Source organism: Mixophyes fleayi, chromosome 4 (assembly GCF_038048845.1).
Source record: "Mixophyes fleayi isolate aMixFle1 chromosome 4, aMixFle1.hap1, whole genome shotgun sequence".
NCBI lineage: Eukaryota > Metazoa > Chordata > Amphibia > Anura > Limnodynastidae > Mixophyes > Mixophyes fleayi.
This window is the reverse complement of record NC_134405.1, coordinates 298,283,117-298,305,112: the sequence shown is the minus strand read 5'-3', so window position 1 is coordinate 298,305,112 and position 21,996 is coordinate 298,283,117. Positions and strand designations below refer to the sequence as shown.

The 21,996-nt window shown below is 36.2% G+C and overlaps 1 protein-coding gene across 2 annotated transcripts in view; it reads left to right on the top strand.

Annotated features, from left to right (window-relative positions):
* Nucleotides 1-21,996, top strand: part of GABRG2 (gamma-aminobutyric acid type A receptor subunit gamma2) — a 96,674-nt gene that overhangs the window by 26,723 nt on the left and 47,955 nt on the right. For both annotated transcript variants that reach the window (XM_075209871.1, XM_075209870.1), the window contains exons 2-4: nt 15,761-15,909; nt 17,876-17,943; nt 19,986-20,206. In XM_075209871.1, coding sequence (XP_075065972.1) covers nt 15,761-15,909; nt 17,876-17,943; nt 19,986-20,206 — 438 coding nt within the window. The remainder of the gene's footprint in view (nt 1-15,760; nt 15,910-17,875; nt 17,944-19,985; nt 20,207-21,996) is intronic.

Genomic DNA, 21,996 nt, shown 5'->3' with positions numbered 1-21,996 from the left:
TTCTCAAATAGTTTGTCAAATCTATCACATTCTAAATATTGTTAGACATTATCAAACTTTTGTACAATTGAAAAATTCAGCCATGGTTCAAATCTGTTACAGCAGATTTAAGGCTTGTGACTGGATCACTTATAAATAACTTATTGTATAAATATATTTAAATTATTAGCACAGTGCGCTAATTTATATAATTATGTACTGTTGTACTGATGTACAGATGTACTGTTTTTTATTATATTGTATTGCACTTTTGTATAGGAAATGTATTCATTTCTGAGTGGAGAAAAATCGCTTTTTGTTTTGTAAATTCTAAAGGCAGACTAAATATGCTAACTAAGTTTTTTCATTTGAAGTAACACAGCAGGAGGTCTTTCGGTCCTATGTAGGTTTTCCTTCAGGATGTTGGAACCTGTCTGAACAATATAGACACAGGATGCAAGTAATACAGGAAACTTTACACACAGGAAATCAAGAGATTTATGTAATATTTTTTAAAGCTTAAATTGTGTTGGTTCCATGGTTAAAGGATATATTACATCCTAATGGCAATTACTGAATGTTATTTATCAGTCTTTGCAGAGCCATCTAGGATCAGGAGGTGGTGTTACCGCCTGCTAACATATATGTCAGAATTTGTATAAAAATAGTCCTGTTTGACCATGTACTGTATTATACCATCTTTACTTATGAATATCACTAGTTCCTCAAACTAGTGTATGTAACTGTCATTATTAGGACACTTGAGCAAATAAAACATCACTGCTTCAAGAACCTGGATTGACAACTACTTACCTTGCTGTAATTCCTGTGACCTGCAGATTAGACCAAATCTAATCCATTATCTGGCTGATCTGAGGTTGGGATGCTGCATTCAGTACCAACACTCTGCTCGCTACCCTGCAACTCTGGCCAGTGTGATAAGCCAGGGGGAACCATCCACAGCAACGCTTATCTGAAGGCGAGAGGTCAGGGGTACCAGCCCAGATGTGCCAGCAAGGGGGTATACTAGCAGCGAGAGTTACCCAAAAGGATGCTGTTCTAGGTGCCTAGTGGGGGCAGCAGCAAAAGCCCCTTCTACTGTGGTTAGAGGGCGCATTTGGGATAAAGAAATGGAGCCTATTTGACCTTCATTGCAACCTGTTTTACATTCGTTATGATTATGTTCAAAATTTGCGCATTCGCTGTTTGTGTAACACTTAACATACATAAAAGAATGGTTACCATTCTCAATTCAGTTATAGACTTTAGGTACAACTGAAAATAAATTGTATCCAAATCACTAGCAAATGATAAACAAGTTTCGGTCTATTTAATTGGTATGTTGAACTAACAAGTCGAGCATCTTTAACTGTTAGCACCATAGGACAGTTACCCTCTGAGTCTGTCTGTACTCAGGATCATGCTATAAAAGTTACAGTATATGGTCAAATAAGTATGGCTAGGGTTAAGGTCTTTCACTGCTCCCTGGGTTATTCTAGTGTTTAAAGTCAAGCCATACATTCATCATCACCATGAACATTTGATCATTATTATTGTTGTCATCCTCATAAACATTTCTTCAATACTTTTAAAACAAGAATAAGTAAAGCATTGACATGTCACCATACATTACTCAGTTTAGACCAAAAATCCCATAGAGCTAACAAAATCCTTGCTTGCATAAATCACAAAATTCCTTGCTGGTTTTCCTCCAGAGACGTAAACATTGGAAAAGTTATATCTGTCAATGACTCAAATTTCACTGTTGCCTTGCAGTTTTGGCAAACACTTCATGTCCTTTGTTTAGTTTGTATGCTTAACCTCACGCTGCACACTTACCAAGGCATTGAATGCATATAATGATGTCAATAAATGGAACAGTTTGCCAAAATTTCAGCTCATATGTGATCTTCCAGCTAGATGGAATTCAACTGCGGCTATGCTTCAGAGACTACAAAAGCAAAAACGTGATAATGTTATGTTACAATGCCAAATTTGTGGGAATTGTAAAATACTGCTCCCCTTTTGATGCTTTTAATAGTTTGTTATTAAGATGAATGTGGCATTAGCGACATTTTACCCATTTCAATAGAAATAGAAAAGACTGTCAGCGCTCAATGATCAATAAAGCTGCCGAATATCATGGATAGAACAGGATACACAGACCTATCAGATAGTTTACAATTAATAGAAAATCCAGATTCACGGCGCTAAATTGTACCCAGGGATCTCTAAAAAATTCTAAAAAAAAATTGTTTACCATATATCAGGATGACTACAACATACAGATAAAAATATAAAATAGATGGCAGGAATAAAAATAAAAATAATACAATAACCATCTAATTCAGTTCATTATAAACAATCTTCACTGTTGAATAGTGGAGGTTCACTCGTGATGCAGAGGTATAAATGATTTCCACTTCACCGTCACAGTCATATAGAAAAGTAAGAAATCAATTCCTACCAGAAGATGTTAGGTAATGGGCACATAGCAGGTTCTTTATTGCTTTTCTCAGTTTCCTCTGGATAGTGGTGATGAAATCTCTCGTTAATTCACGTTTCCTTCTTCATGATGGCTCTCATAACATTGTCATAAAAATAAGCAAAAAATGGATATCTAGAGCGTGATATCGTTTAAAAAAGACAATTTTATTGTTGTCCCATATAAAATGTGACAAATGGAGTATAAAATTCCAACAATGAACGGTAATTTCAACAACAGGTATGTATAAATACTCCTACCATGTAGCCAATAGGTAAGCGCATATCATAAACCTTAGACTGATCTATGAATGAATTTCAATATTGGATCTTCTGGTAGGAATTGATTTCTTACTTTTCTATATGAATGTGACGGTGAAGTGGAAATCATTTATACCTCTGCATCACGAGTGAACCTCCACTATTCAACAGTGAAGATTGTTTATAATGAACTAAATTAGATGGTTATTGTATTATTTTTATTTTTATTCTTGCCATCTATTTTTATCTGTATGTTGTAGTCATCCTGATATATGGTAAACAATTTTTTTTAGAATTTTTTTAGAGATCCCTGGGTACAATTTAGCGCTGTGAATCTGGATTTTCTATTCATTTTACCCATTTGCTTTTTGCCGTATGCAACAGAATAATGAGGATGATCACTGCAACAATCTGCTGCCCTCTCCAAACCAATCTGCTGGGATGATGATGAAGATGATGCTGGCCAGAATAATATTGTTGATATGAGTCATTAACTCGGAATTAGCAATGATGAAACACAGATAGAAGATGACGCTGTAGGTGGTGATGAAGAATTAGCAATCATGGCACACAGTATGCTGATATCATTCAAACTGACAAGTGTGTAGACCCTGCTGGTAACCACATCGGAAGGAGAGTCTGTGCTTTTGCGTTGCCAAGAAATACTTCCACATATTTTTCAACCTGTTACACATCAAGAAATGGAAATGTGTTAGAGAAAAAATGCTTCAGTGCTTTTGCTACAACCTTACGGTAATCAATATACTATTACGAATTCATCAAAACTGCCTGCCAGAGAAAGAGTGCTTTGTTCTGTGAAACAAAGTGAAGAGCTAGCCAAATCAGGAACATACTGAAAAAGGGTGGTGGAAACATATTTAAAATTCTTGGCTATGCTCTCTTTAAATATGAGCAGGATAAGTTTCATCCATGGTTAGATCTTTCCAAGTATGTCATAGAAACCCTTTCCTGCCTATGTTTAAGCGTAATTGTGAAATGTGTGCTCAGTGTGAGATTATCGCTCAATGTGGATATGCTCACATTCATGAAAAAACACATATACTGCAGGCAACCGTCATCAAGTATTTCATAGAACCTACTCTTGGCAGTTTGAAATACTGGAGCAGATGCTGCAGATAATGAAGCCAATTTCTGTTGTTGCCTAGGACACTCCCAGAGAGCACCTGGCTATAGGTAAAGGCAGCTCCTATTAAGCCTTCTCCTCATTAATATTTTTTTTTTAAAAAAAACCTTATAAAAGTTAATTGAATTCTATTTAAACTGTTATGTAAGAAAAACAAACAAAATGCACTAATACATTAATGATACAATTTTTAAAGAATAAATAACACACTACAGACAAAACTGAACCCTAAGAAACACTGAAAAAATGATTGAATTGTAACTTTTAAGAACCCTTCCTGGGTCTCACTAACTTTGTTGTACTTCCTGCTGTTCCAACAAGGATTGTTTAAGGCTTATAGGGAGTGGGCGGGGTAATTGGTGCTTGAGTCTGGAAAATCATGGCACATCTAAATAAACTGCAATTTGTAAGCAGAATTAAAAATAAAATTGTAGGCATGGGGGAATTGTGAGCTGCAATTTAGCCAAACAAAATTTCTGGGGGCATCATGCAACATTGCACCACATTTTCCCAGCTGGTAACATTGTTTTATAGTTTTTTCAGATATAGAATATTGTTATGAGCAAACTTTTATTTAGTTCTGGAGGGCTAAATTTGTAAAACTGTAATGTCATCATCCTGAGTTTTCGCTTGCTGATAGAGATGAGTAAATCATGGCAACATTTGAGTAGTTTGAGTTTCACAGAGGTGAAGTCATGGCAATACAATGTTCAAGTATACTGAGTGCTCCGCCATTATTTTAGGCCAAGTTCTGCCAATTAAAAATGCTAAATTGTTTAGCCACAGGCAAATATTTAATGAATCAATATGTACTAAACCGGAAAACTATCATAGCCTCAGCAATAACACAGTAGTCTGGCTAACTTTGGCCCTAGCCCAAAAGATTTCCTGAAACCCACCCTGTTTCCTGACTATCCCCTGAGCATCTCTGGCTTTTACTGACCTGTTCATGGGGTCTTCAGACTCGTAAACATGGGTCCTGAAAAATGTTAAAAAAAAGCAGAGACAAAACCTTGAACTTTGTCTTCGCTTTTTCAAAGCATGTTCTCAAAGTCTCATCATATTGTACTTTGAGGACTATATACAAATGTATGTACAGCTCAAATGATCATTTTTTGGAGCAGTGACACAATATCAAAATAGAAGTAGAACATTGTAGTTGAGACTGTATCTAATTCAACTTTTGCTACAAGAGGTCCATGTGTCATCAATGCAATAACATCAAATCATTTCTTGTCTAATGGACGAAGCACCTAGTATTCACTTTGAATACAATAAAATGGAAGATACAGCATTAACTAGCCAGTGCTAAATTTTTTTATATAGTATATCAGTAAGCGATTAATTTCATATGTGTATTTATGTCTTCTTTTTTGCCTCAGTTCAGAGCTTTAGCAGATTTAGTTCTATTTTGGTGCCATAGTTGAGTCAATGTATCCCTTATTTAAAAAAAAAACTTTTTAAAACTAATAATATCCTTCCTACCATCACTTGGCAATCTTTATATTTTCAAATAAAATGCCACATTCTCTAGTTAAAGAGAACCTTATGTATCTAAATATCTACAATATACACTGATCAGGAACAACATTAAAACCACCTGAATAATATTGTCTATGTCTCCCTGGGGCTGCCAAAACTGCTCTGACCAGTCGAGGCATGGACGCCACAAGAAATCTGAAGGTGTCCTGTGTTATCTGGAACCAAGATGTCAGAAGCAGATCCTTTAAGACCTGTAAGTTGCAATGTGGATCTCTATGGCTCGCATTTGTTTTTCCAGCACGTCCCACAGGTGCTCGATCGGATTGAGATTTGAGGAATTTGGAGCCAAATCAACACCTTGAGCTCATTGTCATGTTCCTCAAACCATTCCAGAACAATACTTGCAATGTGGCAGAGAGCATTATCCTGCTGAAAGAGGCCACTGCCATAAGGGAATACCGTTGCCATGAAGGGTGTACTTAGTCTGCAACAATGTTTAGGTAGGGGGTATGTGTCAAAGAAACATCCACATGAATGCAGGACCCAAGAGCATAACACTTCCTCTGCCAGCTTCCCTTCTTCTTATTATGCATCCTGGTGCCATCTCTTCCCCAGTAAACATACACCCGGCCTTGCACATGATGTAAAAGCAAACATGATTCATCAGACTAGGCCACCTTCTTTCATTGCTCCATGGTCCAGTTCTGGCATTCATATGCCTATTGTAGGTGCTTTTGACGGTGGACAGGGCTCAGCATGGGCACTCTGACCAGTCTGTTGCTACGAAGCTCCATATGCAGCATGCACTTTGTGTTCTGACACCTTTCTGTCATAGTAAGCATTAACTTTTTCAACAATTTGTGCAAATGTAGCTCTTCTGAGTGATTGGACTGGATGGGATAGCTTTCGCTTTCCACGAGCATCAATGAGCCTTAGGCATCTATGACCATGCAGCCATTGTCCTTCCTTGGTCCACTTTTGGTAGGTGCTAACCACTCCTGGGGTTGTCCTTCCTTGGACCACTTTTAGTAGATACTAACCACTCATGGGGTATACCAGGAACACCCCACAAGAGCTGCCACTTTGGAGATGATCTGACCCAGTCATCTAGTTATCAGAATTCGGCCCAAGTCAAAGTTGCTCAGATCCTTACACTTGCCCATTTTCTTGCTTCCAACACATCAACTTGTTGCCTAATATAACCCATCCCTTGACAGGTGCCATTGTAATGAGATAATCAATTTTATTTATTTCTCTTGTCATTCATTTTACTGTTGTTAAATGTACCTGACATTTTATTAAATGTCAATGTAGATTGTCAGCTATGCTGGTATTTTACTATATATGTTGCACAAGCTGCTTTAGCTGCATTCTATAAAAATAATGATTATGATGAGGAATTGTAATCAGTTCACATTCTAAAGTGTATCCATTTACTAACTAACAGTAAGTGCTTATAAAAGATATATATTGCAACTATAAAACATTTATGCTATTATAACAACATGGTGAATGAATCAGTGAATAGAAAGGAAATGTGTTGGAAATTGTTCTCTTTTTAATATGTCACATGATGTGGAGATCAACATAATTTTCGTCATCATAATCAAAATATGTCAAGTGCCATTGAGGATTTAATAGTTTGAGGAAGAATTGAACTAATTATAAGTTCATAAATTTACCTGAGCAATTATATATCATACATTGCGACAATAATACAATGTTAATGGATTCTTTTTTTCTGATAAACAATGCCTTTAGTATAGTTATTCAAGAGAAGTAAATGGAAATCATACTCGGAAACCTTCATTTGTGTTGCAATATATTAGATGAATTTAGTAGAAAAAGTTAAATGCGCATCATAATAAATTAATATTTTTAATAAGTAATGCATAACAAACTACGTATAAGATGTTACTTCACAATCATTATGGAGGGTTGCCAACAAATAGAAATGTTCAAAAAAAAATCACTTATGAAGATTTATATATAAATGCCATAAGTTATGATGTAGAAGTGATTAGTTACTATAATTTGTATTGTTATTATTATTATAATTGTTATTATTATTATTATTATTATTATTATTATTATTAATAATAATAATAATAATAATAATAATAATTTGTAATGTACCACAGTGCTCTGCAGTGCCACAAAGTTGGGAATACAGTGCATACAAAAACAAGGACATAGAAGTTAGACAAAAATAAATACAGGTGTGAAAACGAAAACTATGGAGGAGCCTGCTCACGAGCAAGCTCACAGTCTACTGGTTAAAGGGCAGAGCTAAGGCAAAAGTAGCAAGTGTGGCTCTGAGTGTAGTTTGGAACAGTAGCTCGGGTGTAAATGTATGATTAGTATAATTGTGAGCTTGGTAGGCTCTGGTTAAGAAAGTGTTTCTTAGGCTTTACTAGATTAATAAGATCCCTCTTGTGAGGGCAGTGTCAGTGGATTGGTGGGGGGCGGAAGCCCAATTGCAGAGAGTCAAAAAGTAGTAGTTCAGAGATGGTTTATTTAGAATTGGTTAATTGAGTGTGCATTTAAAAGGTGATAAGCATGTGCCAGTGGAGAGAGACAGGTTTAAGAAGTGAGCTAGAAGCATGTATGCAATGGAGGATCAAACATGGAATATGGCAGAGGGATCGGGTTTTTGGATGAGACCATGAAATGTGTTCAGAGGCAGAAACTTTGCTCTCAGTTATGGGGGAGAATGAATTGAGGGTGGATTGAAGAGTGCAGGAGAAGGTGGATGTGGTGTGCAGAATCTGGCATGAGGAGATATGTGGATTGGTGTCAATGTTGTCTTTGAAGTAGATGGCAAATTCATGGGCTTATGAGGGAGGAAGGAGCAGGTGGTTCAGGGGGACAGAGGAACAAGTCGAAGGAGATAAAGGGCTGTTAGGTGTTCATAGTAGATATTAGAAGGTAGATAAAAGAGAAGTGAAGTAGGTTATTTTGACAAATTAAAGAGCTATTCTGTAGCACTTTTAAAGTTAAAGAGTCTGTTTGGTGTGTCATGGTTGATGTTTGAGGCACCGGAGACTGTATGTTGTCATTGGAGCTGCTTTCTCTAAGACTGGAGTTATAGTGTTGTGTAGACAGAGGAAAGGAGTTTGTGGTCAGAGAGACATATTTATATAACCAGCTGGTAAGTTGCAGTTTAGTTCATTTCATTTACCATTTACATATTTAATATTACAATCTCTGCAAATATGATACAAGTAGTGCAAACATCAATAAAAAAAATCAGTTAATAGGGTGTTGTGTCATCATGTGCAGTCAATGTTGCATTTATGCACTACCAATGTCTATGTGCAATGATAAACCACAGTATGTCACTTAATCTTGGCCCTGACAATCTACAATCTATAAAGAGCAGGTATTTTACAAAGAAATCTGGTAAACCAATTACTGAGGCTCTGACTTGTGACCCGCCCTAGAGTATTGCAATCACAGGATTATCTGGCTTGAGTGGACAGCAAATTGGACAAATGCAGTTAAATGCAAGCACATCTATTCTTTATGGTTCATGATTTAGCTCAGAAAGACATATAATTTCATATATTTTAATGCCAAAAAATGGCTTTATTTGTTCTTCAAGAAATGGTCTTTCTATACAATTATGGCCCCAATGAAATCTGACATTAAGGCAAAATATGCATAAGTAAAAATATAAAGCCAGGGTGCTACTATAGTTTCAAATTACAAATATTGTTTTGTCTATTTTTTACCTTTCTATACTATTGTGCCTGGACTGTGAGCAACTTGTGTCCTGCCACAAATCCTAGCCTGGCCTGCCAGGGGATTTATATCTGAAAGCTTATTTCTTAGTTTGTCTGGGCTCATGTAGGGCAGCTAAAAGGTGATAGTCTAAATAAGTGTAATCTACTAGATATTACTTTTAGCAGTGAAAGGAACATTTTATACAAATAAAAAATCATTTATGTTCGAGTTCATTTATGGGGGAAATTCAATTGGTCGCGTTACTGTAAAAAATAAAGCGGTCTGCGCATTTTTACCAATGTTACGGAAATAATGTGCGTAATTACTACTTATACGGTAATTTCAACACCGGCTCTCTGAGCCGCGAGCAGAAAGCAGGCTTAAAATTACCATATTAACGGTATTAGTTTTAACGCCGCATTAGTCGCAGCTGAATTTAATCTGCCCCTTAGAGTTGGATGTATGCCGATTTCTTTAGCGTAAGAAACACATTTCCTTACTGGACACATGTACAAAAAATGTGTACACATAGGTCAATATCCAGATCTTTACTTCCTTTTACATTTGGAGAAGCGGAATGTGGACAGACAAGCATAGAATGAGTACAATAAGGGTTACGTAAGCAATGATGATGATGACTATCAGTAGCATTAGCTGACCACTCCTGATTGGCGGTTTGCGTATTGATCCCTTCAGCTGATAGTACTTAATTCATTAGCGTTGCAGCTATATCAAGTCAAAACTGTCATTTACAGAAGGAAAGAAGTTTCCCATTTGATTTTCAAACGGGTAAACAACAGATGTGGAAAATGCATCTTTCACAGTTAATAACAACAATCAAAGCTCTCTCTTGTATCTTTGGGACTTCATTACATTATTATATTGTGAACAAATAGGGTAAAGTGACTTTAACATCTACTGCAAACACTGTCAGGCCACATCTCTATGCTATTGTATGCAAATATTAGAGATAAGCGGTTTGGATTTGGTGAAATCCGTCAAGATCCGACATTGGGGAAGTGAATGAAAATGAGTCATGACTCGGTTTTGCAAGCCAATTTTTTTTTGCAATACTCAAGCGAGTTGAGGATTGATATCTTCTGTATAAATAGCTCTCCCTGGTTTTCTCAAGTATCGCTTTAGAACAGACAGTGTGTAGGAAGAAGGTTAACTGCAGTGTTCTGCTCTGAAAATAGTGTTCAGGGTGAAAGAGAGACATAGAATGCAATATAATCATATGTTTATTGTGAAGCTGTTCTGTGGAGTTTAATCAGCTAAAATAGTTTGCTGATCAATTGCTTTTAAGCTCAATCTTTTAGAAAGTGTAGAGTAGATGGACTAGTGGCTGCTAGTTATTGGTAATGCATATATAATAGTATTAGTATATAGACTGAGATATCATCTTGAACTAAGTAGTGTATTTTGTGGATGAAAACACTGTGCTTTTGCTGTATGACTATTAGCAACAGAATGCAAAAAACAAATAGATATATTTCTTTTAAAACTATAAGGTTTTCTAGTTAAAGTAATCTTGTGTGGGGCAGTGACATCTGAAATAATTTTGAAAAAACTGTGTATTTGCATGTGAAGTTCATCAACGGCTGCACACACCAAATAAATGCTATATATTCTAATCTTTCTATTTTTCAATACTTATCAATTTCTAAAGGGTCATTCAGTGACATCTATATTACAAAAAAGTATTTGCGTATGAGCTTCAGCAGAAGCTACACACAACAAAAAAAGCTATATATTCTAATATTGTCTATTTTCAATACTTGTCAATTTTGAAAGACATTCAGTAACATCCATATTAAACAAAGGATGTTTGCATCTGAGAATTGACGTAGCTGCACACCCCAAAAAAACACTATATTTTCTAATCTTTACTATTTTTCAATACTTGTCAATTTTAAAAGGGTCATTCAGTGACATCCATATTACAAAAAGGGTGTTTGCCTGTGAGGTTTGGCAGCAACTGCACACCCCAAAAACACTATATATTCTAATATTTTCTATACTTTTCAATTTTGAAAAAGTCATTCAGGAACATCCATATTATAAAAAAGGGTGTTTGCACATGAGGGTCAATGTAGCTGCACACCCCAAAAACATTCAGCGACCGAATGTAGAACATTGCAGTGGCTGTAAAAAAAAAATGTCATCTGTTATGCCACCAACTGAAGCGAGACCATTAGATAAATCAAAAAACAAACAAAATTTAGTGTAAGGTGCAAGAGATAAAAATGTTGAAACGCTATGCACACACTAAATTTGGAACTTTACACAGCATGCATCATGGAGAGTGAAAAGGCAGTAACAAACAGATGTCATCAAACGGACAGAGGCATCAGTAGATAATTAGACAAGTAGATATCCTATTGTAAAGAGCTAATTTGCTGTCGCTATATAAATAAATGTTGATGTAGACGAAGCGGGCTTGCACCCATACTACGAAACGTTAAAGACTACACACGCAATTAATTTGAGTGTTACAGGGCATCCATCATAGACAGTGAAGCAAAAGTAACAGGCAGAGGTCATTGGCTATACAGTGGTATGAATGAATAGAGTAAGACATTTATAAAAGCAATAAGACAAAGGTGGCCTGCACCCATACTTAAATAATTCAAAGACCACACACACAATACACATCTCAATGTGCAGAGCATTCATCGATAGCCAAAAGCAGAGCTTTCCTAACCTTGCAACTATAAATAAATAATTATGCACACAATACCCATCTTGATGGTCAGAGCATTCTTCGGTATCCCAAGAGGTTTCCTATCGTGTTTTACTTTTATGCTCTTAGCCGTAATGCTGCCCTTCTGAATAAAATCAGTGGACTCAAATCTATTTATGGGGAGGGTGGACTGAAGAATTATGCCCCCGGTGATGGCTTTGTCTAACCAACCCCTGGGTAAATGGGACTGCCCAGGCTTGTAGCTGTGGTGGTCCCCAAGACCCATGTATAAAATTAATGAATGTATATAAATAATATTTATATGTTAGTTTAGATAAGTTTAAGTTATATGTAAAACAGAGAGGCCAATGTTGGGACTTCCTACACAGCATGGAGAACTGACATTGATGCAGATTTGGTTGCCAAAATCTTCTGTCTTTACAAGACAATGCAATTGAAAGTCCACATTCTTAGAAATTAAGAGGACAGAATTTAGCATTGGCAAAGAATACATGTTTACATGGAGATATGATGGCTGATGATTTACGCTGTGTGATAGAGTTAGAGAACCGTATTGACTGCAATTGAATGGGAGAAAGCAAATGAAAATCCTTCATTAAGATGACAGTGGACACAATACCTCAACTATGTATAGTGGCATTAGTAGACATTTAAAAGATGGTGAGAGATCACAATGTTAAATGGTGCAAGTCAAGATGGTATTGTCCTTGGAGTGAGGTAGATCTGTGCCGTAATTCTGCCCTTCTGAATCAAACCAGGGGACTTGTATATATTTATGTGGATGGAGTGCTGCAGAATCATTCTATCTGAGGAAGCTTAGTCCACTTAGTCCATCCCTCGGGTAAAGGGGACTGCCCTAGATGTGCAGAATAGGTGGTCTTCAAGAAGGGGTGTCGGCACTCTGATGCCAGATTTTGCACCAGTCAATTGTATGTCACAAGCCACCACGCTAGTTGTGACTGCTGGAGTGTATCCAGATTGTGGCCACCCCCTTGCTCGCTGCTGACTCACGTCCTCTAGCCTGACCCTGGTTATTCATGTACTGAGTCACCTGACTCTCTGCCTCCTATATACATGCTAGTTCTTGAGCATATGCTTTTATTATTTTGATTGAAGTCCTGGGAGCATACAAATACCTATGAGTGCGTCCAACTCTACGGGAAAGACGGCTGCTATAGATGAAGACCTATCCTGCTAGTTCTAAAAGCTTATGACAGTTACTAGGAAGCCATAACATCAGTAAGGATTATATCCTGGGACCAGTGGTGTCATGGCAAATTGACCTTCCAATGTTTGGTTTTGCTATTAATTGATAGCTGACTCGCATTGCTCTCTCCGCCACCATTTTTATCTAAAAACTGTAACTGTTTGCCAGGTTTGGGTGCAATTAAAGTGAGATATCAACATTGTGCAGTTTAATTATTTTTTTAATTGAATTGGAGAGAGCAAATGCAACAGTAGCAATTTTACAAAATCCTTGATAAAGACAATTCGCTGAAGACTTTGGCCAAAAATTGTTGAGAATTGGGTTAGTTGTGAAGGGCTCATTAGAAATAGACTGGAAATTAATGGAAAAGAATGTTAATGCTATAAATAGTAATATAGGAGCAAAAGAAGCTCAATATTACATTATTTTACTTATTTTTCACATTTTTAATTAAATACAGATCCAAAACCAAAACCAAAACCGTTCGTATATCTTTGGTAAAACCTGTCACAAAACCAAAACACGAACACGTTTTAGAACTAAAACCACATCTAAAACTAAAACCAGGGTTAGCGCACATCTCTAATAAATATACACACTTGTATGTCTGACATACGTCTGGTGCATACTATTATTTTTCAGCTAGACGCATCTTGAGATGCATCCAATTCAACATATTTCTGTAAGCACTCTTTTTTTGCTGTCTCTTTTTATATGTACATTTGATGTGCAAATGCATACAACTCTAGATGAGACCTATTGCAGCTATCATTTTACTTTTCATAACTTCAAAATTAATTTTAATTATGATTTAATTAATTTCATATTTTTGTCATACTCATTGGTGTAGTGTTCAAATCATAAATGTCTGTAATGTCAAAATTGGAAGTCGATATTCTTTTCCGATGGTTGTTGCAACTTAGCCCAATGAATTAAAAAGTAAATGCAGCAGGGGTCTTTTACAAGTGCTAAACTAGAACACCTAGATTCCAACCAGGCATATCATGTTATCCAAAATCACAGCATTGGTAGAGGAGACTGGTTGGTTGGAGTCAGAGTATTCCTTACAAATTATGAAGCAGGTACATCAGTGTGCCTAGTTTTGCAGAGTGGTGCAAAAAAGAATACACATTTTTTGAAAGCGGTATTACCAAAATGAGATAAAGGGGTGAAGAAGGCACATTAAAGGACTTACATTAAAATTCTTAGCGGCTGATATGTCTCACTCAACGTAAACTTCTTAATACCTTAAGATCAATAGTGATGGCCATTTTGTTAAAGCTAAAGTTGATTAAAACTTAGAGAGATCCCAACAAATATGAGTCTTAGGGCTAGATATACTAAGCTGCGGGTTTGAAAAAGTGGAGATGTTGCCTATAGCAACCAATCAGATTCTAGCTGTCATTTTGTAGAAGGTACTAAATAAATGAAAGCTAGAATCTGATTGGTTGCTATAGGCAACATCTCCACTTTTTCAAACCCGCAGCTTAGTAAATCTAGCCCTTAGAATGCAGAAAATGTGTTATAGTTTTTAATGAAGGCATTAACTGGGAGATTCCTAGATGCTGTTTCCTCTGAGTGTGGGGCAGTGTTTCTGGGCAATGGGAATCCCCTCAAACGCATCTCTGCCCTCTAAACTGCACACTTAGCAGTCTTGCTGCAGTCCAAGATTCCAATTGCCTACCTTTCTTATACACACACACAGTGGAATCTTAAGTTTGGTACGCAAAATCACTGGTAATATACAGAGTAACACAAGTACTGATAAGTAACTAACGCTTAGAACATGCGTTCAAGGCAGACCATGCAGAAATGTAGCCAAGGTCACAGCAGTAGGCATTAAATTCAAGTTCAGGAACATAGCTGAGGTCAAACCAGAGATTACCAGATGTGTGACAGTGATTGGGAGAATGGAGGAATCAGTAAACATTCCAAATCAGGAATGAAAACAAGAACAACCTCACTCTTGAGCTCCTATTGCATTTTCCAGTGTTTCTTTACACAGTATACGCCTGTGAAAATTCAGGCATGCTGCATATAATCATGCACTCCACTGGTTAATGTGTGCGTTCCGACTGATACTCCTGCATACATGCAGAAACATTAATCTGTCCATGTTAACATGTGCTCAGGTACCCCTAACAGTGGAAGAGGTTAATTTTGTGCTCTTCACATTCAAATCAAACTCAGAATCACTTCATCCATTGAAATAAAATTCAATATAGTGCTTTTATTCAGCCCTATTGAAAATGACTGGACAGAATGGGCAATGATGTGAGCTGTATTGCTATATGGATCCTGTCTGCTCCCAGTTTCAGGTAACAGAAATGGTCCCAAGGAAGAAACATTGGGTTATGCAGAGCAAAATGAGAAGAGAATGTCAAAAACTAGTAATTTATTTAGAAACTTTTTGCAGTGTTTATCAACATGGTTACTAGAAGGAAGTCTGCATCTCATACCCCATCAATCAAATCATACCTGAATATTTTTTTAAAATACAGGGTCACATTGGGACAAATGGAAAAGCATTGTTGGGCATTTTTGGGCAAGTGGAAAGCACCCAACACACTTGGGAGCTTCCAATGTTATTGTAACTTAATCTCAAAATTAACAGAACATGTGAATGCATTCACACATGATTATTCACAATGATTATTCACAATGATTATTCACTTGGCTATTGCTAATGTGGACATTTGTCACAGTGTTAATGTTTGCACTTTATAGTTTGGTTACAACATTTATTCTATCTTTTCTCCACTTGCTGTTACAGTACTGTTCAGAAAGAAGATGAAGATTATGAAGATGCACCATCTAATAAAACATGGCTATTGACACGAAAATTCCATGATAACGATGTGACTTCTATTTTAAATGGACTTTTGAAGGGGTATGACAACAAGCTCAGGCCTGACATTGGAGGTATGTAGTGTATATGTTGCAATTCACGCTCATCATCATCATCAATTTGATACAAATCCTGCAGTGCCGGACAGTCAGAAGACAAATTGCAAGGTTGCTAATAAAAAAAATACAAAACAAACATAGTACAAAAAACAAGTACAAATTTGGTATGCAAAAAGTAAATGGAAAATCATAACATTCACACAACTAGAAAATAAAAATAACAGGTACATTCGAGGTAAACAAAGAAGGTGCAGACATAATACATAGGGTAAAGAGGGCCCTGCTCTTGAGAACTTGCAATCTAGATCAGAGATGCCCAAACTGATTCCTCAAGAGCTACCAACACTTCATGTTTTGTGATTTAAATAGTAGTCATTAGCCCAAAATAAAAGAGTTTGTAAGGCAATCATGTAAATTGTAGTGCGAAAAGGGTGAACAGTGCAACAAGCCAATCTATCAGCACACACAGTGGTATTTGCATTATTAAGTTTTGAAACTCATAAATGATGTTTATGCACATTGTAATGTGTGGTGGGACAAATGCTAGATTTGTGCTCTATTTCCTTATATTGTAATTTCTCATTAAAGTGATTTTTTTTCTAAAATTACATTTTTGACTTCATAAAAATCCTTTCATCAAACATTTTCTAGAAAATACAGTATAACAGTACAATAGTACTCCTATCGATTAATATATTTGTTACCTTCTCTTATTTGCATTAATTGATATGTCATCTAAATTTAAGGTTTGAACTACCATATTTTTTTTTTTGCATTGGGATCATTTATTACACTTTTTTATTATTTTATTATTATTTATTTAAAATTCCTCCCCAACCTCTTGGATAACACAACTCTTAATGTGCTTGTGACATTGCTTTTTAAATATGGGACAGGCACAATAATGCTTTGGGGGTTCAGTATAGAAGTGGATTAGATCTCTTTGCACTTTATGTAACTCTATTCGTTCACATTTTACAGAATGTCACAATATGTCACACACTACGCTGTTCTTTCACACAAAATATATAGTTAGTGAGCAACACTTACAAATATAGCCAAATACGACAATAAAGACAGCTCCATCTATATAATACCCCCCTTCCACCAACACACGCACTTTATTTCATTTTTGTGGCCAGGAATATTATAATATATTGGAGGGGTGGGGATTATACATAGACTATTAAAAGCTTTTGCACAACTTTTATGTTAAACAAAATAAACAATATTTACATAACTTTGGAGGGACATAATGAGATAGGTGGTCCAAATGCAATAGTTGCAGACATGCGCTTTTCAGTCACCCAAAATCTGGTCAATTTAATTTTCTAGTTTGAGAATAATTATAATACAAGTTAGTATATCTTTAAATATGCAGATTACTAAAACCTGCCTGCATAAAGGTGCATGTAGTGCATGTGGGCAACACAGTGGCTTAGTGGCTAACACTTCTGCCTCACAGCACTGGACTCATGAGTTCGATTCCCGACCTTATCTGTGCAGAGTTTGTGTTCTCACTGTGTTTGCGTGGGTGTTCCAGCTTACTCCCACACTCCAAAAACATACTAGTAGGTTAATTGGCTGCTATTAAATTGACCTTAGTCTCTTTATGTGTGTGTGCATGTTTGGGAATTTAGCCTGTAAGCTCCAATGAAGCAGGAACTGATGTGAGTGAGTTCTCTGTACAGCGCTGCGGAATTAGTGGCGCTATATAAATAGCTGATGATGATGATATACCTTAATGAAAAAATTACTATCAGAGATTTAGAAATCTATTTGTGAGACTGTTTTCGCACCAGTTTACAATGCAGATTTGTCTCAATAGATCACGTGGTTCTGACTACAGATATAAGCAGTTTACTTAATTTGTCATCATTATATGAAATATATATTTCAAGACTAAAACTGATAAATTGAAACATTGTATCTGTTGCCTACATTCTATAATGTTAAAGTTATGTACTTTCATTATTAACAGTTAAACCTACAGTAATTCATACGGACATGTATGTTAACAGCATTGGACCAGTAAATGCTATAAATATGGTGAGTACAGCATTTCTATTCATATATTTTTAATGCTATAGAATATTACCATTTAATAATATTAGCTCATCGCTCAGGGGTTTTAAATTATAGGTCACAATGTCAATTAATGGGACCCCATGCTATTGGAGGCCCATGATCTTCAAATATTTGTGTATAACCAGCTAACCAGTATACCAGTTACTAATTGCTAGAAGTGAATGTTTCAGTTTCACACAGTACAGCCCACCTCTTTCACACTATTTTATTTTGATGTAGTTAATGCCTTCAGATGGCTTTCCTTGATTAGTTATACAAATCGATAAATGACAGTTGTCTGATTGTCTGAAGATGAGAAATTTAAATAAAGATGTGGATAAATTGTTTAGCCAGATGTCACAATCAAGTGCTTTAGAGGTGCAGGAAAGGTACCCAATCACTTTGCTCTAACCCTAGAAGTAAACTATTGAAGTGTGGTATGGTTGGAGGTGAAAATAAATCAAGCTTTATCTGTACGGGCCAGTGAAAACTGAACCATATGTTTCAAAGCCAACTACAAGATTTAATCTGAACCAAAGCCCAACGATTAAGAACCCATGCCATTGATTATGGAAATGCTACCAAGATGACATTTTCTCAACAACAAATCACAAAATACAGCAACAGCCCTGCATTCAAAACTATAGTTAACATTTACCAGTGAACACATTTGTTTAGCAAGTTGGCAAAATCTTAGCGACAAATTACACAGATTTATATTATACACATACCCTTATCTAAGTCAGTGTAGACGATTTATCACCACAAGAAAAGGTTGCTCTTTAGAACTTCGTTTGTATTGATGTTCTGTTCATTAACTGCAACTATACAGCATCATTTTATATATCAGCAAATATGACGGTACTGAATTTGGATGCAGCAAGTTGCAGGAAAGTCATCTTTATATTTTAATCTATATGATAAAACTGAAGGTCAGAGATATATCTCAAAATCCATATTAATATAAGCAAAGATGTCAGTTTAGACCCTTAGATTCTTCATATGATGGAGAGATTGTCAAGAGAAAATGATAATTGTTCGAGCAATGTATAATACTGAATCACTTCTGTTAATGAATATATTTTAGTTTTAGTAATAAATGTACAAGGTGGTGATTTCAATAACAGTTTGAACTTTTATGAACTTTTTTTGTTACATATGCTGGTACATTTCCTGTAGTTCAGTATATTTATTTGGGAGGACTGGGATCAAGGGTAACAAATTTTACATGAAATTCTTCTTTAACAACACCATTTAGTAAGTGTCAATCAGTTCTTGAACAGCCATTTAAAAACATGACCATATTAACAAAATATACTTTGAGAAAAATTAAGTTTTATTTTCTCAACCCTAAAAAAAATGTGTTTGTAGAATAGTGATTATTCCTGGGCAGTTATACAGTGATTAGTGATAAACTCCCTTATTGATCATGTTAAGGAACATTTTGTAGCAGTCCTTGACATCCATGCAAAATTTTGCTCTGCTTGACTAAGTAAAGCATTTATAATACTATTGCAATGTAATAAAATAACAATCCATGAAAACACATGATTTTTTTAACACATATGTGTAAGTATTAATCTGTACTGTGTGCACCCCGTGATTTATGAATAGATACAATATGAACAGTAGATGTATCCAAGCAAACAGATTTTTTTCCCATCTGACATCAGTAATTTTCTCTCACAGTCTTAATATTCTTTAATTAACTCAAGCCAGTTAGTGCTATATTAAATTTGTTTAAATCAAATGTTTGCTTTTCGGATCACCTTCCAGAAAGCCCCATCTGGGCAATGCCTTCCATTCTCTTGTGTAGAAGTCAGGCTTAGTACCAAGGACTGGATCCTATCTCACTGTTACATGGGGGACCACGTCAAAGGGAGAACATGTCTGCATATGGGTAGCTCCTTTAGGTCAAGTGCCAGCTAGCAGTGGTCTCAAGTCAACTTGAGTTGTATGGGCAAATGTAAGATAGTTAAAAAGTTTTGATTTACAAACTTCATTTAAGTTTTTTATTATTACAGGAATATACTATTGATATATTTTTTGCACAAACCTGGTATGACAGACGCCTGAAATTCAATAGCACTATAAAAGTACTCCGACTAAACAGTAATATGGTTGGTAAGATCTGGATACCGGACACATTTTTCCGTAACTCCAAGAAAGCGGATGCTCACTGGATAACAACCCCAAACCGGATGTTGCGGATATGGAATGATGGAAGGGTACTTTATACACTCAGGTATGTTTCTATTTCCTCAAAATATTTGTTTTATTTTTTTTCCTGCCAAGTTTTGTTTTTTATTTTATTTTTTAAGGTGCAATATTAATGTTTAATTAGGCCCTATAGCTTTTTAGACTTTATCTGAATTCTCACATATTACCTTTTGTAATGTGAAAAGGTTAAAATCAAAGAGCAAAGAAAATGTTGCCTTTATTTATCATTATTTATTAGCAATAATTTATACATATTATGCCATTCTGTATGCAAATGGCCATGGCAAAATACAGCATTATGATTGCTTCCAGGCAGCTAGATCACAGCTCTGTGGTTTCTCAGATGGCATTGACTTGAATGAAAGAAGCTGCCATGGTAGAGCACAATGCTGTATGCAGTTGACTCCCAAACCAAGTCTTTACATTTGTATATAACACATGTTGCTTTTCTATGCTATTATCCAGGCAGAGGGATTATAGATAACCTCAGTTTTTTTGTTTTTTAACACTTAACATACAGCAAAAGACACTATATAAAAATATATTTATCTATAAACTAACAGGTCCTCTTTAACATAAACAGTGGTGATTATATGCATGCAAGCTATTTCCACTAATAAACATTGTAACAAATATAGGAACATCAATAAGTACATTGTATTATTAAGTATAAAGGATATGAAAAGCCAGTGTAGGAATTTGCAAAGTGGTGTGGCAGATGTGAGATGTGGACTGGCAAAAGGGGAAGATCTGTTTTACAGTGACATTTAGGACTGAAGCTTGGATAGATGGGTGAGGGGAATGCCAGATTGGAGGAAGTTGCAGTAGTCGAGACAGGAGATGATGAAAGAATGGATAAAGGTTTTTGTTCGATCTTGGAGAAGATAAAGGCATACTCTAACAATACTATGAAGGTGGATTTGGGCAGCACGGTGGCTTAGTGGTTAGCACTTCTGCCTCACAGCACTGGGGTCTTCAGTTAGATTCCCGACCATGGCTTTATCTGTATGGAGTTTGTATGCTCTCCACGTGCTTGTGTGGGATTCTTCCGGGTGCTACGGTTTCCTCCCAGACTCCAAAAACATACTGGTACATTAATTGGCTGCTATTAATATGCCCTTAGTCTCTCTTGGTCTGTGTGTGTGTGTATGTTAGGGGATTTAGACTGTAAGCACCAATGGGGCAGATGTGAGTGAGTTCTCTGTAGAGCACTTTGGAATTAGTGGTGCTATATAAATAAATAAATTAATAGATGATGATGATGTATTTATCAGGACAGCAGCAAAGACTGTATATGAGGTATAAAGCAAAGAGAGGAGTCAGGGATGAGATCAAAATCAGCAGGAAATTTTGGTGTTGTTGATAGTGAGAGATATCTGAGATAATCTTAATTTTGGACATGTTGAGCTTTAGCTAGTTTTGGGACATCCATGTGGAGATAACAGACAGATACATAAGTAGAAAAGGTAGATTTAGGTGTTGTCAGCAAAAAGAGTTTTGTGGTGGTTGAATGAGCAAATTGCTTTCTAAAGAGAAGAGGCTTTCAACAAAAGCAGAGGGCCGGGAACAGAGCCTTATGGGAGTCCAGCAGATAGTGGGAGTGGAGGATGTTTCAGAGGTGGAGACAGTGAAGGAGCAGTTGGTTAGTTAAGAAGCTGCAGAGAGGAACAGGAGGAAAAGAATTGAGAACTGGCCATTACACATTATGGTAAGTAAGAGAGTGGAATGCTAAGTCTGATTGCAGAGAGTCGAGAAGAGAGCGAGTGAAAGCAAAATAGGAGGTTATACACAAGACGCTCATGTAAGGCCTGATTC